Source organism: Olea europaea, chromosome 7 (genome assembly GCF_002742605.1).
Source record: "Olea europaea var. sylvestris chromosome 7, O_europaea_v1, whole genome shotgun sequence".
NCBI lineage: Eukaryota > Viridiplantae > Streptophyta > Magnoliopsida > Lamiales > Oleaceae > Olea > Olea europaea.
Window position 1 is genome coordinate 5,613,327 of NC_036243.1, and position 27,118 is coordinate 5,640,444.

Genomic DNA, 27,118 nt, shown 5'->3' on the forward strand with positions numbered 1-27,118 from the left:
GTGTGAACAGTAAATCTAAGTGATTCTTTTGAAAGGAGTTAGTGGAGTCATTGAAGGAGGTTTTCTTTGTGGCTCGTCGAAGTAGTTGCGTCCCGGTTCCTTTTGTGGGGTTTAGGTTTGATTCTTGGTGTCTCTACTATTGTACAGAAGGGTACAATGTTAATTTCTGAGCCCTGACAATTGATTGAACAATATACCTTTGGTTTGGTCCTGTTCTAGGTCGAATTTTTTCTCTATGTGAGATCTGAAAATACTTTGTGTATTTCTTGAGTTCTATTGTAACATAGGTGTCAAGCATCCAATGAAGAGGTGAATTTAATCAAGTATGAAAATACATTATTATCTATTCTAGAACCATCTTATCAATAATGGACCGATTTTGGACTTCAAATCTTACTGAATCAGTTTGAGTTGAGCTCACAAAAATGAAGCAACCCATCTTCATACAGTGATCACCAAAATTATTATGGACCAAGCTACAAGAATATAAGGATGATATAGGGGATGACCGAACACACACACATGGGAGGGTCGGCATTCTTTAATTCACGCGGACCCATGCACAATGTGATGGTTGTTTAACCGAGCTGTCACCAAAATTCGGGCAAAGTGACTTTTTCCAATTATTATATAACACCAAAAGGAACGGCTTTTTATTCCTCACTTGGAATAAGTCAACCTAAAATCTTCCTGAAAACACTCTGGTCAAATCTCAAGACAACCTGTTGAAGTCGCTCAGTAACTTTCCTTCTTTCTTCCGTCCAAGAGACGAGGGAACACGTAAATCACTGAAATTGGGAGCAATTACGTGGACTCCTTTCACTGAACAGAAATTAAGAATGAAATTGCAGCAATTATACGAAAATGAAGCAAAAACTACAGGGCCAGACTAAAATCATTACGCCACACAGTAATTTCACTTAATGAACAGCCAGCAAGAAAGGAAGAACAATCAAGAATGTGAAAAACCGAAACCTAACACATTTAATGGAGTCCACTAAGTTTGTTATTAGTTTCAAGATTTACTAGTAAATGTTAACGAGAAATTAAACAGTCGTTGAGTAGACAAAAAATCAAACACCTGGCATGCAACTATCAACGGAATCATAAATGACAAATCCTAACATGGAAAATTCAAGATAATCAAACTTCTCTTAGCATGCATACGCGTGTGCTCACATTCGATTTATACACAGATAAACGCACACAGGGAGGAGAGAAAATCTACATTTAGAAGTCAAAGAGCACAAATAGAAACGGAGTTTTAATTTTTCAATTGTATCGGGTGTCCAAAATTAAGAAGAATTTTAAAAGATTATAACGCTCTCTTAATGTTATAAAAACACTTAAAATTTCTGAAATAGAGGCTTTCTAAGAAATAACAAAAGGATCATGCTGCATGTACAAACTTTTTATACAAACTCCCTTATTCACTAATCACAGTGGGGGTGGGGATCGCAAATCGACATTTTTTAAATTCATGTGAAATCCGTTAATTTTGTGAGAGCTAGTACATCATTTTGTCAACAAGATTTTGTACAAATATCTTTATCCTACCAAAAAAGGCTCTCTGAGTGTATTTCCCCAAATATGGAAAGAATGGCATTTTAGGATCTTTTCTTACGATTTTTCTTTTCTTTCTTTCTTTCTTTCCCCATTCATTTCTTGAAACTTGGAATTTTATGGCATTTTAGGATTTTTTTTTACGTTTTTTTTTTTTTTTTTTTTTTTTTTTCCCCTTTTTTTTTTTTTTTTGTTTCACTTTTTCATCCAAGATTTATGGGGACAAAATTGTCCAAGTACTCGTCAATTTATAACCATTATTTTTTTCACATGTTTCAAACACATACTCTTGCTTAGTTGTTTGAAGTCTAGTGATACACTCAATGTGAGAGTGTAAAAAATTCCAGTTATCACTTGCCCTTTAACAATCGGTGCCGAATACTCAAGTAATTAACATATGCAAGATTGAAATACATTCCATTATCTTTGGAACTATAACTTGCATGTTGTAACACTCAAAACAATAATACAATCTCGACGTTGTCATCTATGACATTTTTTATCGAGTGTTGCTCAAAATACTTAAGATGCTCTTATCCCAACTTGACATCAGAATCCAAACGCCAATTGGGCTTCTCCTCCTCTACCAACATCTCATTTCCACTTCAACCATCACCTTTCTCTTCGTCCCTTCATCATCCTCTAAATTTTCCTGCCACCAACGAGGGCTGACCCAAGATTATAGTTCACTGGAGACGAGACAAAATTGTGTAAAAAATAATTGTGAAAATTATGATCCAAAATTATGGGGATTTTTTTTTTAAAATGTCAAAAATTAAGGGTTCAATGGTGGCAATTGCACCCAGTTGGACCCTTAACGGGACCGCCCTGCATTCCAGGATTTTTGTGGAACTTCGCTTTTCTTGAACCGAGTTCTTCACTTTGGCGTTAGGTTTTTTCCATCAAATTTCCTTAAAATGGCAGTGTGTACAAATAGTTATCTATTTATTCCAATTTCATGATAATAGGAAGGTATTTTACGAAAAAGGGGTAAATTTGTCAAAATACACCAGTCATTTTTTAAGCAATTGATTTATATGCAATAAACTGTTTAGTTAAGCAAAGACAATATGACCGAGATGGGTAACATGTAATTAACGTGAAAGTGTTTCAATTGATTATTGACTAATGTTAAAGCGTCATAATTTATTATTGATGATATCTACGACCCAAGATGGGTAATATGTTATAAACATGAAAGTGCCTTAATTAATTAGCGGCAACTATTAAAAATTGATTTTTCATAACTTTTAGGGTCCGTTTGATTGTAAGAATGAAATTTGGATGGAAAGAAAATGAATTTTAGGCAATTGAATTGCTTGAAACTTGTTTTATCAGGAATTGTCAATTAAATATGTTTGATTGGTATAATTTTTCACCTTAAAAATATTTAAATTTTGGATCTTTTGGTGTTCATTTGGCATTGTTTTCCATAAAAATTGTCAATTAAAGGGATAGAAATTGTTAAAATTGTAAATATAATTTTTTTTCCATTGTCGAAAATTAAAAAAAAAAACTGAAAAACCCAATTCCCACCCAAACCATGATAATTGGTTTTTCACAAAACCAAGGAAAATCATTCACGTGGGGCAGGGCGGGGCGGGCGGGGAGGAAAACGAATTGTCGGGGAAATTTTTGCAATCAAACAACAAAAAATATGAAAAATGAAAAATTAACCAAATCAAACAGACTCTTAGTCTAATTAATGAAATAACAAAAAAGTCACATGGGACCTACCATACATCAAGGGCCACATGGCGGGGCCGTCATGTGGCCTGGACAAGTAGCTTTTCCAAGTCACATTAGCTATAATTAATCGACTTTTTACATTTTTAATCAATATCCGAAGTACCTAAATATTCGAAACATCAAAAAAAAAAATTGCATTAAACCAAAGTATAATATTAAAAGGGTCAAAAAGTTATTAAAAACCACACATTTTTAGTTCTTACACAAGGTTTCCCCCCATCACATCAGGGACTTTAGTGACCTGGCTTTAATTGCGTGGGCGGATTCAGTAGTGGGCTGCACTTGGCTGCAGCCCACTGTCTTCCAACCCGGATACCAAAAAAAGGTTTGAATTGTAATTATTCAGCCACATTAGCCCACTAACAAATAAATTCAGTGGGCTAGCCCACTCTAAAAAAAAATTATTTAATTTGTAGCCCACTAACCTATATAAATTTAGGCCCAAAATAATACCCATTTCATTAGTAATTACCGTGTAATCAAATAATTAATCCCCAATTCCCAAACATTTTCCATTCCCGTCATTTGCAAAATCAACTCACAGAAGTCCCAAAAATAAAAAATTAAAATCCCTATCTTCACTTTGCCAGTTTGCCCCTACCCGTAGCCGCCGGCGTAACGGAATTGTCAATTGTCGACTGGCCCAACTCACTTCCGGCCCGTAAGTGACGGACTTGCACAGTCGCACTGATTCGTCGCCTCAAGCCTGGCTACCGACGACTTGGGTTAGGTTTTAGGGTAAGTAATTTACTAATTAGTTTCTTAGAATTTGAAAATCTTTCCGGCCCGTTAGTGGCGGACTTGCACAGTTGCACTGATTCGCCGCCTCAAGCCTGGCTACCGACGACTAGGGTTAGGTTTTAGGGTAAGTAATTTGCTAATTAGTTTCTTAGAATTTGAAAATCTTTCAATATCTTTTCAATTAATTATACTTGGTTTGTTGTATTGAAAATCTTTCAATATCTTTTCCATTCCCGTCATTTGCAGAAGAAATAATTAAATTTGTTCAAGATGTTGGTCATTGGAAACTTGGAATAATTTAATTATACTTGGTATTTTGGGTTATTGCCTTATTGGATAGTTACTACTTATTATGTTTCTTGTTCAATTGTTTGTCTTTTAATTATGTGGGAACAAGAACAGACGAGCAGGGAACTGAAATTTTACTCACTTGATGGAATGAATGAATGATGGTGCTTATAGTCGATCATTTGAGGCTTTCAAGCAGTCGATAGGAATATTTAAGAAGATGATTTGAGCATATACCTGTGAAGCTGTGACTCCTGAAATTTCAAGCACAGTTCCACCCTTTATTTCTTTATTATGTAGAGAGACTTCTCTTGACCATAGTTTTTTGAGTTCTCTGATTGGCCATTGCACTAACTGCTTCCCTTTTTTGTCGAGCAATACGGTTCTTGGAATTGACTGCCAAAAATCCAAGTATCAGGAAATACAGTCTACATTCATATTTTCATCAAACTCTTGCCTTGTGAAATATTCATAAATGGGTGGCCACGATTTATAAGATGTTAATATTCGAAAAAAATCAAGAAGCAATAAATTGCCAAAAATGAGGAGAGCACAGAAAAGATTAGACATAGATTACCTGAACTCCAGACCATCCTTTCTCGATATAAAATGTTTTGGAAGCATAGAACATACCATAATCATATCTAAGCTGCTTAATACTATCCATGAAATCAACATCAACATTATATCTATCCGTTTTCAAATCATAATTTCCTATTACATAGTAGTCATGATCACTAAAACTCGCCTTTATGACATGTTTAGTTTTTCGACCATTGAAAGATGAGTGGAGCCCAGTTCTACGATGAGTACTAACCGGATAATCAAGACACTCCCACATTCCTGTTTTGATTGACGAATGAAGAGGACTTCGACTCTTGTTGAAATGGAATGATTGCCCCCCCCCCCCCCTAAATTGTACTCACTTGATGGATTTTTTTTGTTTAATTGTAGGTGAAGTATTTTGATTCTTTGAAGTACTGTGCTATTTGTTAAGAAGAGGGTCCAGAGGTTGCTGAACTAGTTGAGAATGTTTAAGGTTGGTTCTCTGACTTTGGATAAAAAAATCTCATTTCATAGCAAACGGTAAATTGGTTTTATGATTATGGTTTTATAAATTTATATTTATGCCTTTATGGGATATTGAAGCATTTTAATTTTTATACTTTTAGATTTAATATGGAAGAAGATCGACCTTCTACCAAGAAATAACAAATCTCTGGATTCTCCAATTCCTACGGTGCCTATTCCTCCAATTTCATGCCCTGGAGTTGAACGGCCTTCATCTTCCAATCTTAATTTTGAACCATCTGATTCTATTGAATGGACCCTGAAAAAAGAAAGCAAATATATGAATATCCATTTAATGAATACGATCAAATTAGGCGGGCCTATCTAAATGTTGGACCTTATCAACCAAAACTTTTGGAGTATAGAGCAAAGGATGTAAAAAGCAAAAACGTCGATTTCAGAAACGTTGGTATAATCAATTTCCTTGGTTGGAATATTCGCCTTCCACACATAAGGCATATTATTTTTACTGCTTCCTTTTTCTCAATGATAGTACTCTACCTAATATTTCATCATTGGTTACTGTTGGATTTGATAGTTAGAAGAGGGTTAACCAAGGAAGTAAATGTGCATTTCTTATTCATGTTGGTACAACATCGTCATCATTTCATAATAGATGTAAGAGAAGAGCTTAAGATTTAATGAAACCAACTCAACATATTGACAAGGTAATGCATTTTGTATCAAATGAGGAAAAACAGGAAAATTGTTTGCGTCTAAAGACCACTATTATGAGTGTTAAGTGGTTAGCTCTTCAAGGTTGTTCCTTTAGAGGCCATGACGAATCTCCATCTTCACTGAATAGTGGGAATTTTATTGAATTAGTGGATGCATTTGCAAAAATCAATATTGAAGTAGGAAAAGTTGTGTTGAGTAATACTCCCAAAAATACTACATACACGTCTCCAGACATTCAAAAAGAAATTTTGAGCATTATAGCCAATAGAGTGGGACAAGGAATTCGTACGAAAATTGGGGATGCAAAGTTTAGTATTCTTGTTGATGAAGCACGAGATGAATTTTCACGAGAACAAATGGCTATTATCCTGAGGTTTGTAAACAGTAATGGAATTTTGACAAAGTTTTTTTTCTGCAATTAAAAGTGTCAGTGACACTACCTTATTAAATTTTAAGAATCAGATTTCTGATGTTATTATTCATTTCAACCTTCAAGTGCAAAACATGAAAGGCCAAGGGTATGATGGTGCTAATAATATGCGTGGTTCTTGGAATGGACTACAGGCATTACTTTTTAAAGATTGTCCATATGCGTTTACAACTCACATTGGTTTTTGCAGGTAAGGATGTCTCAGTTATTAATTCATTTTTTTCTCATTTGGACAATGTTATTAATATGATTACATCATCTCCTAAGCGCATCAATGAGTTGAAAAGTGCCCTAAGAAAATAAATTGAGTATTTGTTAGAAATTGGAGAACGAGAGTCCAGAAGTTGTGCTAATCAGATTGGTAATTTGCAACGATCCAAAAGTACTCGTTGGTATTCTCATTACAGCTCTGTAAAGAGTTTGATTGATATGTATACTGCAACTTGCAAGGTGCTTGAGTATCTTAGTGATCGTTCTCCAAGTACAAGATCTCGGTCCGAAATTGGTGGTGTATACAAAACCATAACAACATTTGAATTTGTATTTATCTTACATTTAATGCATAGAATATTAGCAATTGCGGATGTTCTTTGTCAGTCCCTTCAAAAGAAAACTCAAGACATCTTAACTGCTATGAAATTTGTCTATACTACAAAAACTATCTTTCAAATATTGAGAAGAGATGGCTGGGAAGAATTTCTTGAAGAGGTGAAATGTTTTTGCTCCAAAAATGATATACATGTACCTGACTTTGATGGCTCGTATATGGTTGGTCATTCTCGTGGTCGTGAGTATCCTACCACTGAACATCATTATCACTTTGATATTTTCAATGCAGCCATTGACTTTCAAATGATGGAGTTAGATACAAGATTTAACGAGACATCAATAGAGCTCCTTTCTCTCAGTACAACTTTGGATTCAAAAAATTCTTTTGAATCATTAAATATGGATAATATTTGCAAGCTTGCAGAGAAGTTTTATCTTGAAGATTTTAAATAGTAAGATATTTATTGTTTGAAAGTTGAGTTGCAACATTATCAAAATGATGTGATTTCTGAACCTCGATTTCAAGTACTTACACTTTCTGATTTATGTCGGGAATTGGTTGCAAGTAGATGGTCGGAGAGTTACGTCATTTTGACTAAATTGATTTGTTTAGTACTGACACTATCTGTTTTAACGGCGATTGTGGAGCGAGCATTTTCATCAATGAAACATGTGAAGACGAAAATTCGTAACAAAATGGATGATGGTTCTCTTGCTGATTGTTTAACACTAAACATTGAACGAGAATTTAGTATGAATTTAGATCTAGATTCTATTATAGATGAATTTTATGCTGTAAAACATCGCCGAGTATAACTTCAACAGGTAATTTATATTTTAAATTTTTCTTATTATATATAAATTTTATTCGTACATTAAATTTTTTAAATTTTTAGCCTATCGTAACAGTAATTCTTGACTCTGCCCTTATTTAATTGGCTTTCGAGCTCTTTTCCTCCTACTCTCATCACCCTCCTTGTCTTCCTCATACTCGATCTCGAATTTCTCTTTGTCAATTTCAGAGAATGTGGATGATATCGTTTCACATTCTTGCTCTACTAGAGTACTACTACTAACTCGATTGTTCTCGCCTCTTTTCTTGCCCCAACGCGGTCCAAAACCTGAATAGTAGTAAAATTCATTCGAATTTGACGTTGAAGCTGCCTTCTCGCCCAGTGGCTTGAGCGGAGAGTCAGCCACCACTTTATCTTGTTTCTTTGCTGCTGGAAGAGACAAGTTGCAGTTTCGCACTTGAGATAAGTGGTGCTTGCACAAAGAGTTCCCTTCGGCCGCCTCCCTCTTGCATTTCCATGCTTTCCCATCAGTCTTGACACAATATACAATCTGCATTTCCTTCTTTAACCCGGGATTCTCAGGCCCTTCCTCCGAGTCCTCATGGGCAGAGCTTCTCAGATTGCCGCCATCGCCTTCGCCATTGGAATTATCCCATTTTACAGCTTTGATCTCTCCAGTCAGTTCATTCTCCGCGGCAATTTTCAGTGATGCAGCACTATTGATAATAATCCAAATAAACATTTGACTCCAAATTTTAAAAAATCAATAATGCTGATTGAAGAACCCTAATTATTTTCAGCGTCAATAAAGAGCTGGAAATTGTAAGATAATCCGAATTAAACACAAAATAAAAGGATCACCTATGAAAAGCTGCATTAGGTTCTCCCAAGCTTCCATTTCCCGCTAAATTATCAGTTCCATTGACCTGCATAGAAATTATTCTACGTCGAAAAAATAGTAACAAGCAAGCTATAATAAACAAATACAGTGAAAATACACAAAAGAATTCAAATTCCGAAGACCAAATACACGACAAAAACCCTTTCATTCATATTTTTTAATGAACCCGACTGGTGGGGTTTTCAGAAAACCCTAGAAGAAAAAAGAATAAAAGCAAAAACGAAAGTAAATTTGACAAGAATAAAAATGGTTTCCAACAGATCTGTATACAGAATTAAAGTCCTGTCATTACAGATAAAACTTCACTAACCTTGAACGACGGTGGAGGAGGTGGTGGCGGAGGATATGATGATGGAGAAAAGCTCATCACGTCCCAAGGGGATTGATTCAATTTGCAAATATGGGTTTGAAGAACATTTCCAGATTTCAGTGAAGAAGCTGCATACATCAATGGACAAATTTTAGCGTTCTTCCGTATTCTCATGGTGGTTCGGTGGCCTTCTGGGGGAGTTTTTTGGTGGATGGTCGGGGCAGAAACTCACAAGGGCGGAGAGGCTCTGTGAGAGTGGGCAAAGGGTATTCTTTTTATATTTTTTTCTCTCTCTCTCTCTGAATGTGTGTGTATATTCTCAGTTGTATGTATATTATATATTTATTGCTTACAGAACAGTACATATCTTCAGACAACCACTTATGGCCCACAGGGTAATAGTGTTAAAGAGTGTGTTCTGTAAACCCACTCTAGTTAATTTTAAAGTCCCAAATTTTATAGTGTTAAGTTAATGAAAAAAAATCTACAGATGTATTTATAGTGTTAGCCGTGAAATCCTGAATTTTATGTGTGGAAATTACAGAGATGGAGCGTTTACAAAAGCTCAATTCATAATTAAGAGTTACAGGCTTTTTTTTTCAAAAATCATATTATAATTTAAATATTAAATATTAATAATATTATTATTAAATTAAATTAATTTATCAACTCAACTCTACTCTACCCTACCCATCCTACCTCAACTCTCACTTCCACAAAACCTAACTTACAGTTTCAAAAGCTATTCAGTATTCATTTCTACTTCAACTCCATGGCGCAACCACTCCCAAGATGCTTCACCCTAGCAACTCTCATTACACTACCGAGAGACCACCACAACGGCATCATCGTCGCATTGCGCTGAGGTGGCGTCACTCTTCCCTATCGACGATGTCATCATAGCAACGATGAGTTATCCTTCTCTCTACCTTTTCTTCACTCGCAGCAATCTCTCTTTCCCCCGATTTTTACAGCAGCCACGAGTACCGCAACAACAACACCGTGCTACTGTTCACAACAGCATTGCCCTGCCATTCACAATAGTTCCAAGCGGTTTCAAGGGCGTTGCCGTTAGAGACGCTGATTTTACAGCAACGGTTCCAGACGGTGCACCTTTTCAGCGAGACACCATTGCCGCGAGACAGCACAGCGTCATTTTGAAAATGGAAGTAATGCTTTCAGATCCAACGACACTGATTTGAACATCGTAGCGGGGTTTAAAGCGCCGCTGTAGGGTACTGATCTGCACACCTCTGTGTAGTGTTTGTCGCAACGATCTCCGTGGTTTTGGGGTTGATCGATCTGAAAATAGAAGCGAGGCTGATTTGAGTGTCGCAGCAGCATCTACAACACCACTATGAGGCCCTGATCTGTGCGGTGTTTACCAAGGTGGTGATGGTTGCGGTGGTGGTGGTGGTTAAAGCTATGGCGGTGGTGTCGATGACGACGGTGCTGGAGATGTCAGGGATGCTAGTGTAGTCATGGTGATGCTGATGGCGAGGACAATCGTGGCGAGTGAAGGTGTTTGTAACCAACCAATAAATTGGTTAATTTTTTTATCAATAAATCATATCTAATCTAAAAATGTGATCGTGACTCACAATTTATTATGTTGTGACAGAGATATAACTTGTGACCAATTAATTTGATAATGATCATAAAGTAAACTGTTACTTATAAAATTTGTGATTTGTAACCAATAATAATATATAACCAATAACTTGTGACCAATAATAATATGTGACTTATAAATTTGAATCTTGACTTATAAATTTTGTGTTTTTTGACATATAAATTTTTTTATTTGTGATCGATGAATTATAAAAAAAAATTTATTTATAACCGTGAAATAATTTGTGGCCTATAAAAATTTTTATTCGTAATCGAGAAATAATATATATATATAATTATTTCATAAATAAAAATATAATTAATATCTAATTTTTGAAGTTTAAACCATGTTTCTTAGTTTTGATATGAGTCATACTTGATTTCTTATAATGAAATTTTTCCATTTTATATTCTTAAATTGATTGGTGTAGTCCATTAAGAAACAAGCAATGGAGGCTTAGACCATTTAAAATGATGAAAGCCCATAATATAAGTTATTTAAGGCTCTGTTTGAGCCATATTCTTCAAAAAAAATCTTAAACGGTAATTTTATATCATCTTACTTACACATTCTTTAATAAAATAATATTACACGTAAATTCAAAAGTTTTCCTTATTTTTTAACAACACATTCTATATCAATCTGCTATTCCAAAATACATTTTTTTAAAATAATGTGACTCAAACACAATTGAATGCCCAAAGATTTAAGACATTACATTTAAATAAATTTGATTACAAGAATTTAACGAAAAACTAGGTTGCCACAGTGGTTATCTATTTCACATACGAAACCCAAGTTTGAATCACCATGCAAATATTTTTATAAAATATAAAATATTTTGAGTCAAAACTCCTCATTTTATACATTAAGGATAACTATATCAAATTAAGTGGATTGAATAATTATTCTTGTTAGTGGACATTCATAGAGACAGGTTACAAATAACATAAATAATTCATTTTCATCAATTTTTCATCATGTAATGTTTTCTAAAAAAAAATTATAAGAATTATTTTTTTATAAGCTTAAAACTCTTTAAATTCTTACTTAAAGACTCAATTTAACAAGATTAATGATGGTAGTACTCTTCTATTTAGTTTTTCACTAAAAAGGGAAGTTACAAGAAGAAGAATGCCACTTTTTTATCGTACCTCTTCTCAAATCTGAATTTGCCTTTATTTTTCTTTCAAGAATTTCTTTTTAGTTAAGTTAAGCTCAAAAAGAATTGCAAGGGTGTGAAAGAAAAATACTTCAACACATTTTGTTCCTTTGTATGTGTATGTGTGTGTGAGATCAGAAGGGTACACCAAGTGATATAAGTCCTATTGAGTTTAAAGCTCACACCTTCTATATTGAAAACTTTTTCAGAAATAAGGATGGCCAAGAAAGTGGATTGCAAAAGATCCAAATGAAGAATGTGCTTCATTTGTGTAAGTAGTTATATTTGAAGAATTTATAATTCTTACTAGTTATGCAACTTATGTTTGATTTTTAAAAGATGTTAGTTTATCTTTACTTTTTTTAAGACTTCTTAGTTCTTTTTTCTTGATGTGACTGTTGAAATTTTAATCAGTTTAAATATGCATGTAATTAAAGTTGCTAAAGAAGTTAAGATTAAACCTTAACTTGTAAAAAATAAATATCAGCTTACTCCATGAATTTTATTGATGTCATCTCGTATAGAATTATTTGAGTTTTTTGACAAAACTAATGTGGTTTGACCGCCCTATGAGTCCTCTCTCTGTTGGTTTTGGAATCAAGTCAATTGAAAGTCGATGAGATAAGATATGCCCTTTTCCATGTATCGTGTTCGTGTACCAGAGAACAATTTTTTTTTTCATATGTTTGATTGTCCATTTGAGTGCCTAAATGATGTTAGAAAATTTTGAAATTTTACTATGTTGTGCTTGAATGAGTTTAGAATATACTGTAAAATTAGAGAAATTGGATAAGGATTTGAATTCTCCTTGGTTCTCTACATCATCAATCACCCACATCCTCAACCCAGGTATGAAAATTTTATTGAACATTTTCATGAAATTTTAAAGTTATGTTTTCATAAATTTTTATTTTTAGTTGTGAAAAAATATGTATATTGGACTATGATAACAATGGGTGATAAATGGCTAGAAGAAGAAGATGCAACTTAGTCAGCATCTTAGAAATGGCGATTAGAACGTATTTGGATTTTGAAGTTGAGGATTCCTTAGATCTGGTGGATCACGTACATAGTGTTAATGAGCATTAGGTAGCAACTAAGAATGCACGCTATCAGATTAGCAATCAACAAGCCATTCGGCTTCTCTTGAATACATTAGCAACTCATGAAGAGTGTATTGGCAAGCTTTTATTTAAAGAAATGGGTTCAGTAATTCCATTGAGGAATCCTCATACCATAGGTATAAAGATTTTTGTAATGCTCTTTTAGATTATTGAGAGACCTACCTCGGGAAAGTAACCTTACATTTTAGTTTAGATTCAAGAGTGATGATAGACGATGATGTAATTCAACCATTAAGGATTATAAGGTAAATCAACCAATCGGGGATCATCAAGGAAATGGTAGAAGAGGACCCCGAAGAGTATCCAGTTGAAGATTGAGAAAGGGATGTAGAAGTCTTATAGATAGGCAAATAAAATAAATAAATAAAAATAATATCAATCATTATAGTTTTCTTTGCAATTTCAATTAAGTCCAGTGACATGTAAACTTTAAGTTTAGGCGTTTTAGATTATAAATGGATTTGTGCACTTAAAAAAAAAAAAAAATCATTCTTGAGTTGGCAGCATGCATGTCTAAAGGATGAAAAGCTTATTTTCGTGTTTAAAAGAAATGGCACAACCAAACCAGAATGATTTGATAAGAGATTTGTTGTAAGCGGTGCAAGGGCTTGGAAGGCAAGCCCTGCAAGCAAACCATTTAGTTGCCCAACTCAAACATTGATTTTGGAAATTTTCAGAAGCATAGTGATCCGTTAACAGCCGAGGAATGGCTACGGAAGTTGGGACAATTTTTCTAGCTTATAGATGACAATGATACACAAAAGTACGGTGCACGGAGTTTATATTCACTGAAGCAGCAAATCATTGGTGGGAGTCAATGTTTCGAACTAGGACCAAAGCTAAGCAAGAGGCTTTGACTTGGAATCAATTTGAAGAAATTACTAGAAGTTCTTTTCCCGAGCATTAAGGGACTTTAAAGAACAGATTTCTTACAGCTAAGGCAAGGAAGCATGACTCTGGCTGATTGTAAGAAAAAGTTCGACCAGGTAACTAAGTATGCTCTACATTTGGTGACTACTGAATTTAGATAAATAAAGGGATTTTAGCAAAGGCTTCATCAGGACATTCACAAAATCCTCATGTCTCACCGTTTTACTACCTATAGCAAAATGTTGGAAAGAGCTCATGCTTTCTGGTATCAAACGGCTAGTACTAAAAAGTATGGAATAAAGACAAGTTCAGACTATCATGGTAAAGGCTGCTAACAAAATAAGTTTGTGGCTAGTAAAAGGAAGTGGAACAACTAGGATAAGAGAAAGAAAAATGGCAGAATAAGAATGTGACGACCCAACCTCTGTACACAAGTCATCAGCTTACATACTGTCCGCTCTAGGAGAGTTAAAGCCCATCTTATCCCTCAATAATTTCTTTAGCGTCTCAAAGATTTGAACACATGACCTTCCTTTAAGAGAGACTTAAATTATGAGACCTCCTAGGGGACACGACAACTTTGGTGGCTATGGCTTCAGGGGCAAGAGAAATGGTGGTGGTTGTGGCAGTTGCTTCGATGGCGGCAGCTTCTACCCTAGTCACGACGAAGGTCCACTTGATGAAGTCATTGAGGTTTCATCATTTGCTCATGCTTATGAGGCAGATGTTGTAACAAAGCTCACAAGTAAAAAATTACCATACTTTGACGCACCAATTTACCTTCAAAACAAGACACAGAACGATAAAGTTGATGAAATATTTGGCCTCATTAATGAATCTAATTTGTGATTAAAATGATGGAATAAATTGTGGCCATGTCGTATTCAGCAGGCGAGAAGTTCTACATTGACCCGACTAAGTTTTTGCTGCTTTCAAGATTTCTTCCACAGCCAAAAGGACAAGCGCAAACTGGTGGTAGAGGGGGAGAAAAAAGGTGGTGAGAGAGGTGGACGTGGCGGTGGCTACTTTCACGGAAGGGGTGCTCCAAGGAGAAGAGATGGTTCTCGAGGCGGTGGTCGTGGTGGAGGTTTCAGGGGTAGAGGGAGATCATAGAATGACTGTATTTGTGCTTTTCTTCTTTTAGTTGTCAATCCAAGGTGCTTCCCAATCAAACAGAACAAAAAAAATGACGAATTTTTGTCTTAATGTAATTTTGTTATTTTCAATTGGGCTGCTGTAAAATTATATTACTCTAGTTCGGATTTTATTGCATTATTATATACTTTTGTTAAATTTAAAAATAATAATAATGATAACTTAAATTGAATCCTAGCACTGATTGGACAAAACCACGTAAAAGTAGTTTAGGATAAACAAAAGAGTTATGCAGACAATCAAAGAAAACAATTGAAATTTGAAGTTAGTGAAAATGTCTTTGTGAAAGTGACACCTATGAAGGATGTATTAAGATATGGTAAGAAGGCAAGTTGAGACCGTAATATATGGTACCTTTCAAAATTCTTGATAAGGTTGATAACGTAGCGTATCTGTTACCTCTACCTTCCGAACTATCTATTGTACATAATGTATTTCACATGTCTATGATAAGAAAATATGTGCAGGATCCAAGTCACATGGTAAATTATTAAATATTAGATGTTCAAAAAGATCGATTTTACGAAGAAGTTCGAATTGCTGTTTTGGATAGAAAGGTACAACAATTAAGGCCTAAAAAAATTCTATTGGTCAAGGTTCAATGATGACATCACGGGATAGAGGTGGTTACTTGGGAAACGGAAGTAAAAATTAAAGCCAAGTATTTGACATTGTTTGTTTAATTTAAGTAACTTAAAGGACGAAATTTTTTAAGGTGTAAATGATGTAAATCTCGAATTTTATATTCTTAAACTGGTTGATGTGATTTATTTAAGAAACGAGCTACGGTGGTTTGACCCATTTAACGTAATGAAAGCCTAAGACATAAGTTAGTTAAGACTCCAAAGATTTAAGACATTCAGTTTAAATAAATTAGATTACAAAAGTTAAATGAATAATTGGATTGTCACAATGGTCATCGGTACGATATTGCTCATAGGAAACTTAGGTTTGAATCACCATATAAATGTTTTTATAAATATTTTGGAGTTAAAAACTCCTCATTCTACACATTAAGAATAATTATATCAAATTAATTGGTTGGACTAAGTGTTTTTGTTAGTGGGCATTAATAGAGATAGGTTATAAATCATATAAATTATTCATTTTCCTCCATTTTTTATCATATAAATGTTTTATTAAAAAAACTATAAGAATGAATTTTGTGTGAGCTTAATACTCATTAAATTTCAGCTTAATACTCATTAAATTTCTACTTAAAGACTCAACCACTGTATGACAATAATTATTTTGAGAAAATTGAGTTTTGAATAGTAAGTTTTTGGATAATAAGTGATTAAAAAGCAGGAAAAAAATTTGATTTACATGAAAAATATTTTATTATATAAATGTGTAATTGAAAACGAGTATGAGAATTAAAGAATTTGAAGTAATGGTTGTCAAACAAGGTCTCAATTTAACCATGTTAATGATGATATAACTCTCCCATTTAGTTTTTCACTAAAAGGGATGTTACAAGAAGAAGAATGTCATTTTTTTATCCTGCATCTCCTCAAATCCGAATTTGTCTTTATTTTAGTTAAGTTAATCTCTAATGAACAATAAAGGTGTGAAAGAGAAATGCTTTTAGACATTTTATTCCTTCATATTTCAAGAAATTCAAATTAGGTGGTGCTAAGTATCTACCCATTTTGTCCATTATACTCTCACACACACTAGTAATGTATATTAGAATTTTTGAAGTTATGAACAAAGAAGTTTATATATGGCCATAACTGATTTCCACAAACCAAAGGAATTCTTTGGAATCATGAATTTGCCTACATTCATCTACATGAAATGTTAAATTCTTTTCTATCACTTTATATATGTATCTTCGTGTGTGCATGCGTGTGTGTAATCTAAAGGGTTCTACTGAGCTTATAGTCCACACCTTCTATGTTGAAAAATTTTTAAGATTAAATGATGGTTGAGGAAGTGGGATTCACGTAGATTGTGGAGGATCTGATGGAGAAATGTGCTTCATTTGCATAATTAAGCAAATTTGAAAAATTTGTAGTTCAAACTAGTTATACAACTTATATTTAATTTCTAAAAGATGGTAGTTTATATTTACCTTTTTAAAAGACTTCTTAGTTCTTTTTCTTGATGTAAACACTAAAATTTTAATTGGTTTAAGTATGTATACAATTAGAGTTGCTAAAGAAGTTAAGATTAAACCTTAGACATTTAAACAATAAATTGCATGAAATTTGTCGCACCGTCTTGGACAAAACTTTTTGAGTTTTTGGACAAAACTAGTAGGATTTGAAAGCCCTATAAATCCTTTGTATGTTGGCTTTAGAATCAAGTCAATTGAAGGTCGATAGGGCAAGTTATGTCCCTTTTCTAATTGTGTTGTGTTTAGTGTACCCGAAAATAGTTTTTCATATGTTTGAGGGCTTAAACGATGTTAGAAAATTTTAAAATTTTACTATGCTATACTTGAATGAGTTTTTAAAAATATTGTAAAGATTTCATAGAATTATGAATTTGAAAAATGCAACCAAGCTTGATCATTGGGTAGCGCATTGCTCGATTTAACTCCGCTAATATACACTAACCTTCATTTTAGTGCTCCGTTTTAATTTCATTATTTAAAAATCAAAGTTATCTACCTTAAATCATTTGTTTCCAATAATTTTCGAAACTTGTAATAAAACATAATGGTAAACTACAAAATAAAAAGGAAATTAATAAAAATTTTAGTGGATTACACGTATCTATTCACCAACGGCGTGGATCACCTTTTAAGAGAGTACTGTGCGGTATTCATGTTATGTTTAAATTACAATCTAAAAATAAATTAACAAACAAATTCGACAAGAGAAATTGTGTTTTAAGAGACTTCTAACTTTTCTTTTCTTTTCTTTTTTAATTGTACATTCTCTTAAAAATTACGTTTTACAAAATTTACTCAAAAGAATTTATATCAAATGAATCCTATGTAAAAGGTAGAAGTTAATGAAAATATATATATGCAGATGTGTTAAATAGAATCTCGTAATCTTTAATCCACTCTTAAATTATGAAAATATTTAGTGGATTACATGTATCTATTGATCAACGGCATCGATCATCTTTTAAGAGAGTAACGTGCAATATCCGTGTTATGTCTATTTTACCTTCTATTATGACTAGCCTTTGCCCGTGCAATGTAAGGGTTGGATTATTTTGAACGTAATGCTAGTATGTTAAATATATTCGGTTATAGTGTGTCACTTTCGTCATTTACATTGATAGATGATAAAAGAATCATTTATCATACTCTATTAACATATATAGATTTCTTTATAATTAGAATTGATAATATGTAATTGTCTAGCTATTTAGAAATCAAATGTATAAATATCAAACCATGAGCATTTATGGTATGGAATTCAATTCTTTCTTCCACGTTGACTTTTTCTCTGGATACAAAGGCTCCAGTTTCAAATGCTAGCCGAACATCTAAGCTACATGACAAAAGTTAATGAGATTTGTTTTTTTTTTTTTTAAGTATGAAGGACTCTTTTAAAATGTTAGTTGGGTTACAATATTTGAAATAGTAGCATAAATATTTGTCATGGCATTTGAAATAGTCACTAAAGTTTTGTTATATGGCATTCAAAATAGTCATTGCCACTCAAATATGAAGAAAAACTAACAGACCAAGTCAAGATACTTAGCAAACACCAAACATGATATCTCTACGCACAAGATATTAAGACTAATAACCCAACAGATTTTTAACTATCCTCCTAACTATAGATGTTAAACTGCAAGATTTTACTTAGTCAATTCACCAGATAGAAAATAATTAAATTAATATCATTTGGTACACAAGCAAATTTCAATTTATAAGTTATCTTAGAAACTTCCAACAAAGGTTTACTTACATGGTGAAAGAGCAAGAGAGGTAAAATATTGCATTCTTCTGGTCACGCTTTATAAGACACTGATATGAACATTCTCGAGGCCCTGGCTGCAAAATAAAAGAAAGTTAAAGCATCAGTTAGCATAATTTCTAAAGTTCTTAGTTCGGCATAGATAAGGTTTAAAGAATCACGCATTGTTAAACAATAATAAACACGCTGAATGCAAATAACATAGAAAACTAAAAAAACAATCAGTAACCACCAAATCTTTTTTGCCCAAATCGCATATCCAATGCTTTCAGTTAATCAACTAATGCAGATTGTCTTCTCACTTCATACTGTAGTTTCCTTCTCAAGATCTCTCCTTCGACCCTCTGAGTTTCAATATCTCAGATTATAAGAATCAGTGTGGTAGGGTTTTCTTTTTTCATAGAGAAATGAAAGCGAGAGAGAGCAAAACCCACTTTTAAGTGACATTTTGTGAACCGGTTAATGAATAGTACAAACCAAACAAGTGTGAAAACTCAAGTGACAAGAAGAATAGTGACCCCAACCCCATCTTTTAAGAGTTTTTTATTTTTATTTTTATTTTTATTTTTAAATTAAATATTATATTATCTAGAATGTAAAAAATTGCTTATAAGTAAAATAACACTTCGAGTTATTTAAAAGTAATAAAAAAATTTATAATTGTAAAAGCTACTTTTATATATATATATATTCATCATTCTCTTATAATTGCAAAAGCAACTTATAAGTACAAATATATTAACTTAACATGTTTTAAGTATAAATATTTAGATATATTTAATTTATTAAATTAAATATTAATAAAAAAAATTACACTATCTAGAATGTAAAAAGTTACATATAAATAAATAAATAATCATTTCAAGTTATTTAAAAGTAATAAAAAATTATAATGATAAAAACTACTTATAGATTTAAAAAATATTAATTTCAACATTTTTAAGTAAAAATTTAGATATATTTAATTTTTTAAATTAAATATTAATAAAAATTTACTATAAAAAAAAAAAAAACATAACACTCCGTGCATGGAGTGGTTATGCCGCATGGAGTGTTAAAATGTTTGTTTTTTTTAAGTAATTTTTTAATAATATTTAATTTAAAAAATAAATATATCTAATATTTACTTAAAATGTTGAAGTTTATATTTTTTTTATCTATATAAGTAACTTTTACAATTATAAATTTTTCAATTACTTTTAAATAACTTGAAGTGATTTTTTTACTTATAAGTAACTTTTTACATTCTAGATAGTGTAATCTTTTTATTACTATTTAATTTAAAAAAATATATCTAAATATTTATACTTAAAAATTTTTAAGTTAACATTTTTTTATTTTTAAGTTGTTTTTGCAATTATAAGAAAACAAGGGATTTGTATTTTTTTACCTATAAATAGCTTTTATAATTATAAGTTTTTTTTTTACTTTTAAATAACTTGAAGTGTTTTTTTTTTTTTTTTACATATAAGTAATTTTTTACATTCGAGATAGTATAATCTTTTTATTAATATTTAATTTGAAAACTAAATATATCTAAATATTTATACTTAAAAAATTCTAAGTTAATATTTTTTTTAGTTATAAGTGGCTTTTACAATTATAAGTTCATTTTACTTTTAAATAATTTGAAGTGATTTTTAGTTATAAGTAACTTTTTACATTTTAGAAATAAAGAATAACTTTTATGTAAAAAATTAATTAAAATTGTTATTACTAATAAAATTATATGATATGGTCACTAGTTGATTGCGTGAAAAAAAAAAAGAGAAGAAATAGTTTGTTAGATTCAAAGCAGGTATACTGCGAGTAAAATAAAAAATGACGTCGTTTCTGCTCCACCAATTAAAAAAAAAGCTATAGTGTGACAAAATATTATTTAAAAAAATATTGCTACTAATAAAATTATAGGATATAGTTGATAGTTGATAGCGTGAAAAAATAGAGAAAGAGTATTGTGTGTCAAATTCAAAGGACCAAACCAGTTCAATGTGAAAACCAATGTGACAAAAATGAAATGCTAAAAAGATCACTTCAAGTTATTTAAAAGTGAAATGAACTTATAATTGTAAAAGTTACTTATAAGTAAAAAATATTAACTTAAAATTTTTTAAGTATAAATATTTAGATATATTTAGTTTTTAAATTAAATATTAATAAAAATTTTACACTATCTAGAATGTAAAAGTTACTTATAAGTAAAAAAGCACTTCAACTTATTTAAAAATAATAAAAAAAACTTATAATCTTAAAAACTACTTGTATATAGGTAAAAAAATATTAATCCCTCATTTTCTTATAATTGCAAAAGCTACTTATAAGTATTAATAAAAAGATTACACTATCTAAAATGTAAAAAGTTACTTATAAGTAAAAAAATCACTTTAAATCATTTAAAAGTAATAAAAAAAACTTATAATTGTAAAGGATAATTATAGGTTAAAAAAATCATCATTTTAAGTAAATATTTAAATATATTTAATTTTTTAAAAAAATAAAAAAATTACTTTAAATAAAATTTAAAAAAATAATATGTGGAGTAGAAACACTTCGTGCACGGAGTGGAAATTCTCACTCCATGCATAAAAGTGAGAAACACTGCGCGGAGTGTTTTTCACTCCACATATGTTTTGGTTTTTTTTTTTTTTTAAATATATAAAAGTGATTCCTTATTTCTAAAATATAAAAAGTTACTTTTAACTAAAAAAATTACTTCAAGTTATTTAAAGGTAAAACGAACTTATAATTGTAAAAGCTACTTATAAGTAAAAAAAATATTAAATTAAAATTTTCGAAGTATAAATATTTAGATATATTTAATTTTTTAAATTAAATATTAAAAAAAAGATTACACTATCTAGAATGTAAAAAGTTACTTATAAATAAAAAAATCACTTCAACTTATTTAAAAGTAATAGAAAAATTGATAATTGTAAAAGCTACTTATAGGTCAAAAAATATTAATTTGTCCTTCTCTTATAATTGCAAAAACTACTTATAAGTAAAAAAATATTAACTTAAAATATTATAAGTATAAATATTTAAATATATTTATTTTTTTAAATTAAATATTAATAAAAAGATTACACTATCTAGAATATAAAAAGTTACTTATAAGTAAAAAAAATCATTTCAAATTATTTAAAAGTAAAGAAAAAATTTAGGATTGTAAAATCTACTTATAGGTAAAATATATATATATATATATATATATCAACTTAAACATTTTTAATTAAATATTTAGACGTGTAATTTTTTTAAATTAAATATTAATAAAAAAATTTACTACAAATAAAAGTTAAAAAAAGAAAAAATATGTGCATTACTCCGTGAACGAAGCATTGTTAGCTCCATGCACGAAGCATTGCTTAAAGGTTGGTTGATTTTTCTTTTTCTTTTTCTTTTTTTTTTTATATTTTTGCTTTCATTTTTGGGCTTATTATGGGATATCAAATGAAGTCGAAATATTATATTCTTGATATCATTTTGAAGTACTCACGGCATAGTATTACACGTCATTAACGGTGCGCGAAACGGCCAATCGTAGCAAATGTTACGAGACGTCAAAATAGGTATTTCCAAACTATCATTTCGAGAATTTCGATAACAAGTTAATTTTAAAAATTCATCGATGATTGTACGGTAGTCGAATGAATAAATCTTCTATATTCTTTCGAAGCTCATTTGGAGAACTATATCATAGATGTATCGAATGATTTATATGAATATCGAAAATAGTTAAATGTGTATGTTAAAAAATGAGCATAACTAGTCTTTTTCTTAAGAAAATTAATTATTTTATTAATGTTTATTATTTTTTCTCGACAATTTTCTCAAAAAGTTACTTCAATTTATTTAAAAGTAAAAAAAAAAAACTTCTAATTATATAAGCTACTTATAAGTAAAAAATATTAAATTAAATTTTTAAGTAGATATGTAGATATATTTAATTGTTAAAATATATTTTACACTAACACATTTATCTAAATGAAATTTGCTGAAAAAATAAAATAAATTAAAAATAAAAAAATTTATCTCTCCAAAACATTGCTCCGTGCACGGAGAACAATAAATCTCACATTCTCTCTTTTAAGATAAGGAAGGAATTTTTTAAAATTAAATATTTATTAATAAAAAAATTTTAAAAAATTATCACCACTCCGTGCACGGAGTGGAATCACTTCATCCATGGAGTGTTATCACTCTATGTGAAAGAAGAATTTTCTCCTTTTGAAAGTAGAGATTCTCTCCGTGGATGGAGAGATTTTCTTGGTCCATGGAGAGATTTTTTGTTTTTTTTATATTAATTTTTTTTCAATTTTAATTAATTAAATAATATTTATGTATTATTTATTTAATTTTTATAACTTTCTTCTATTTTATTTGCTTAATAAAATAATCTTCATACATTTCTTATGATATAAAGACATTCATTAAATTTGAATTAAATAATATTTATTTTTTTCTTTAAATCGTTTTAATTTAATTTAAAAATTTATAATAATTTTTTTATTTTTATCTGCAATTTTTTTTATATAATCTTTATATTTAATTTCGTTTCTTTATTATATAATATATGGTATTGCTTTTAATCAAGTGAAGTAGTGTGTGAAAATGAAGAAATATTGTAGTGGATATGACATCACAGTGAAACGACGTATAAAAATAGTGAAATGGCGTATGAAAATAATGCTACAGCGCCATTGAATAGAATAATTTACTGCTGTCAAATCGACTTCAAACCGTTTCGTAGGAAAATCTATGTGACAAAAATGAACAGTAAACATCACATTCTCTCTTTTAAGATAAGAAGGAAATTAACAAATAAATTGGGTAAGAGAAACTGTGTGTTAATGGGCTCCTAAATTTTATTATTTTTTTCTTTTTTCAATTATACATTTTCTAAAAAATTACGTATTGTGAAATTTATTCTTAGAAAAATATACATAAAATAAATCATTTTAAAAAGTTGAAGTTAATGAAAAAAATATACAGAGGTGTTAAATAGAATCTCGTAATCTTTGACCTACTCTAGAATTACAATAATATTTATTGGATTATGTGTATCTATTGATTATCGAAGTTTATCACTTTTTATGCGGTATTTTTGCTATGTCTAATATACCTTCTATAGATGAATTAATTAACAAATTCAGCAAGAGAAATTGTGTGTTAATGGACTCCTAATATTTCTTCTTCTTTAAAAAAAATTATACATTCTATAAAAAATTACGTTTTATGTAATTTATTCTAAAATATTTAGTGAATTACATGTATCTATTGACCAATGGCATAGATCATTTTTCGAGGACCGTGCGACACTCATGTTATGTTTAAATTACCTTTTATAGATGAATTAACAAACAAACTTAGCAAAGAGAAATTGTGCATTTTTTTGTATAGACTTGAGAATCAGGCAGGACTATTCTCTTACGTACTATTTGTTTCAGGAGGATATCTAACCCTCTTACTCCTCACGACTTTTTGTCGAGTTTTCCAGGACTCAAACCCTTGACTTTTCCCTTAAGAATGACTTAAGTTGAATCCTAGTATCAATTGAGTCGATAAGATGGGCATTGTCTTTTAAATGGACAGTATGTATGATATAACGGTTTAAGCACAGAGATCAGATCTTTACATATACATATGAAATTTATTCTAAAAAAATTTATATCAAACAAACCAATTGTAAATAGTAGAATAAAAAAAAAATATATATATATATATATATATATACAGATGTTTTAAATAGAATCTCATAATTTTTTACCCACTCCAAAATTATGAAAATATTTAGTGGATACATGCACCTATTGATCAATGGTGCAGGTCACTTTTTAAGAGAGTACCGTGTGGTATCTATGTTATGTGTAATTTATTTTCTATAGATGAATTAATAAACAACCTTCATAATAGAAATTGTGTGTTAATTAAGATAATATAATAAGAAATTGTGTTAGTTTATACATTGGTTCTTTATAAAATTAAAGAAATATTATGCGGAGTTCATTTTTCCTAAATTGAAGTATTGTTTCATTATAAAGGTTCTTTCTCATTTTCAGTTGTACAATTTCTTTAGGATTATCTTCACAAAAAGGTCGTAAAAAGAGTGGACCTAACCCCAAGGATTCTACTTTATGAGGTTTGACAAAATGTCCCTACCATATTTCAATTTTTAATATGATGTATAAAGACTGTCATCACAAAAAGTATTACACCTTTGATCTTAAAATTGAAGTCTATAAGTAGTGGTCTACATAGACACGCTTCTGATCGAGTTCATATTTTTTATCCAAAAACCATACAACTGCATCGAGTTTTTGCCACTCTCGGATCAGTGAATCCATCAGGAAGGATTAAGCCCAAATCCTACTAACCATTCCGATCAAAACAAAACATAGAACAAATTCACCAAAAAATAAAACTTAAAATGCCAGAGTACAAGTTAAGGACACAACGACACAAGATATGGTTACAATGCTGCTGCCGTTTGAACTCAAGACGGAGATGATAGAGCCTCATCTTTAATGCACGAAGGTTTTTTTGCGTTATAGAAAAAATGTGCAATCATCTGCTGTTCTTGTTTCTGCATATTGTGAAGAACTTGTTAGTAATGGAGCTAACAAATGAGAGTATATATTATATAACAATTGAAGAGTTTAGTCTTCGCCTTTCTCCCTATACAATATCCTGTTTCCACGTAAGAACAAAATTTGTGGGCATTCTTTAACTTTAAGAGCTTAGGCCAAATCTCTCTCGATATTTATATCTATCTTGACAGTCTAGTAATGGAAATTAAAGACAGGATTATACTAAACAGATTACGGATAGGAATAGAGAAAAAAAGGTGTCAAAAGAGGATATTCATATACCCGAGGAGGTAGTCGATCCTTGGCTTCCCAGTACACCTTTGTTGCTTTTTCTAGTTCTTTCAAAGCTTTCCAGTTATGGCTTGCCCTGAAATCAGTGATGGATTTGAATTACATCTAGGCAAGTATAGATTAAATGCACTACATCATGTTTTCCAGATTCCTTCTTTTCAAGAACTGTTACAGACCTGTTGTATCTTTCGAAAACGAGAACAATTAGTGGACTAGGATGGAAAGCAAAGCTCTCCCACTCAAAACAATTGATCTCCTTCACTAAACCATCATCGATCTCTCCCTCCCAGTCAATTTCAGTGCCATCTTCGCCTACGACATTTTGTATAGGATGTTGCTCGAAATACTCTGATGCTCTGATCCCCCACCCAACATCAGCATCCAGCGGCCAATTGGGATTCTCCTCCTCTACCATCATCTCATTTCCTCTTGAATCATCACCTTTCTCTTCGTCCCTGTCATCATCCTCTTCATCACTGTTGCTATTGGAATCAACACCATCATCAACTTTATCTTTCATTAATTTATCTTTCAGAATATCCGAATTCTGCTGCCGGATTGATTCGAAAGTCCGTTCAAGCGAATCACGCACAAAATCCTCAACTGCAGCTGCTTCACTCCGACGACCACGCTTGGGCTTCTTAGAGATCACTGTAGGGAACTTCCTTCCAGAATTTTTATCCTTGTCACGAGGAACTTCAGTTTTCTCCCGCCGAGCTCTTCCTTTTGGCTTCAAACTAGGACTCTGACTACGATTCTTGTCGGGTTTTGCATCAGAATTCTTTGAACTGGAAGTGCATACAAATCATTTTCCAGTGTATTTGGATTTCACAGTCGATGGAAACAAGAGGAAATTCGAATGGCAACAAGAATTTGTTGTTTCATGGAGAGACAACACTGACAAAGAATGAACACCAGAATTATTATGTAACGCCGAAAGGAACATCTTTTTATTCCTCGCTTGGAACAATTCAAACTATAATCTTCCTCAGAACAACAAAACTCTCTGGTCAAATCTCATGACAGAAAGACAGAACCTGTTGAAGTCGCTCAGTAACTTTCCTTCTTTCTTCTGTCCAAGAGGCTGACACAAGGACAGGGGAACACGTAAATCATTGAATTCGGAGCAATTAAGAATATAGCTGTAGCAATTGTACGAAAATGAAGCAAAAACTACAGGGCCAGACTAATATCATTACGCCAAACATTTCACTTAATGAACAACCAGCAAGAAAGGAAAAAACATCAATAATATGAAAAAAGGGAAATCTAAGACATCAGTTAATGGAACCCACTTTAAGTACGTTATTAAATTCAAGATTTACTTGTTAACGTTAACGAGAAATTAAACAG

The 27,118-nt window shown here is 31.4% G+C and overlaps 3 protein-coding genes and 2 pseudogenes across 3 annotated transcripts; 2 read left to right on the forward strand and 3 right to left on the reverse strand.

Annotated features, from left to right (window-relative positions):
• Positions 1 to 712: 712 nt before the first annotated feature.
• On the reverse strand, positions 713 to 5,182 carry LOC111397808 (beta-fructofuranosidase, insoluble isoenzyme CWINV5-like). The gene is made up of 3 exons (XM_023024785.1): positions 4,919 to 5,182; positions 4,579 to 4,737; positions 713 to 889 (listed from the first exon to the last, which is right to left on the reverse strand). The coding sequence occupies exons 1-3, from the start codon at positions 5,180 to 5,182 to the stop codon at positions 713 to 715; spliced, it is 600 nt and encodes a 199-aa protein (XP_022880553.1).
• Positions 5,183 to 6,083: 901 nt separating this feature from the next.
• LOC111397809 lies at positions 6,084 to 7,522 on the forward strand. The gene is made up of 2 exons (XM_023024786.1): positions 6,084 to 6,463; positions 6,928 to 7,522. The coding sequence occupies exons 1-2, from the start codon at positions 6,084 to 6,086 to the stop codon at positions 7,520 to 7,522; spliced, it is 975 nt and encodes a 324-aa protein (XP_022880554.1).
• A 474-nt stretch (positions 7,523 to 7,996) lies between these two features.
• Positions 7,997 to 9,212, reverse strand: LOC111397810. The gene is made up of 3 exons (XM_023024787.1): positions 9,075 to 9,212; positions 8,725 to 8,789; positions 7,997 to 8,579 (listed from the first exon to the last, which is right to left on the reverse strand). Exons 1-3 carry the CDS (start codon positions 9,210 to 9,212, stop codon positions 7,997 to 7,999), a joined length of 786 nt encoding a protein of 261 aa, XP_022880555.1.
• Positions 9,213 to 14,394: 5,182 nt separating this feature from the next.
• Positions 14,395 to 14,993, forward strand: LOC111396779 (annotated as a pseudogene).
• A 10,550-nt stretch (positions 14,994 to 25,543) lies between these two features.
• Positions 25,544 to 26,567, reverse strand: LOC111397812 (annotated as a pseudogene).
• Between the last annotated feature and the right edge of the window lie 551 nt (positions 26,568 to 27,118).

Bases quoted from the DNA above. Each gene is read 5' to 3' on its own strand.
- LOC111397810 (XM_023024787.1), bottom strand. From the start codon at position 9,212: ATGTATGCAGCTTCTTCACTGAAATCTGGAAATGTTCTTCAAACCCAT. The intron at 8,790-9,074 runs GTTAGTGAAGTT...ATTTCTATGCAG, and splicing joins CTCCTCCACCGTCGTTCAAG to GTCAATGGAACTGATAATTT. The intron at 8,580-8,724 runs GTGATCCTTTTA...TATTATCAATAG, and splicing joins CCTAATGCAGCTTTTCATAG to TGCTGCATCACTGAAAATTG.
- LOC111397808 (XM_023024785.1), bottom strand. From the start codon at position 5,182: ATGTGGGAGTGTCTTGATTATCCGGTTAGTACTCATCGTAGAACTGGG. The intron at 4,738-4,918 runs GTAATCTATGTC...GATTTTTGGCAG, and splicing joins AAGGATGGTCTGGAGTTCAG to TCAATTCCAAGAACCGTATT. The intron at 890-4,578 runs GTATATGCTCAA...TAATGATTTTAG, and splicing joins CAGGAGTCACAGCTTCACAG to TCTGGCCCTGTAGTTTTTGC.
- LOC111397809 (XM_023024786.1), top strand. From the start codon at position 6,084: ATGCATTTTGTATCAAATGAGGAAAAACAGGAAAATTGTTTGCGTCTA. The intron at 6,464-6,927 runs GTTTGTAAACAG...TTCTCATTACAG, and splicing joins CAAATGGCTATTATCCTGAG to CTCTGTAAAGAGTTTGATTG.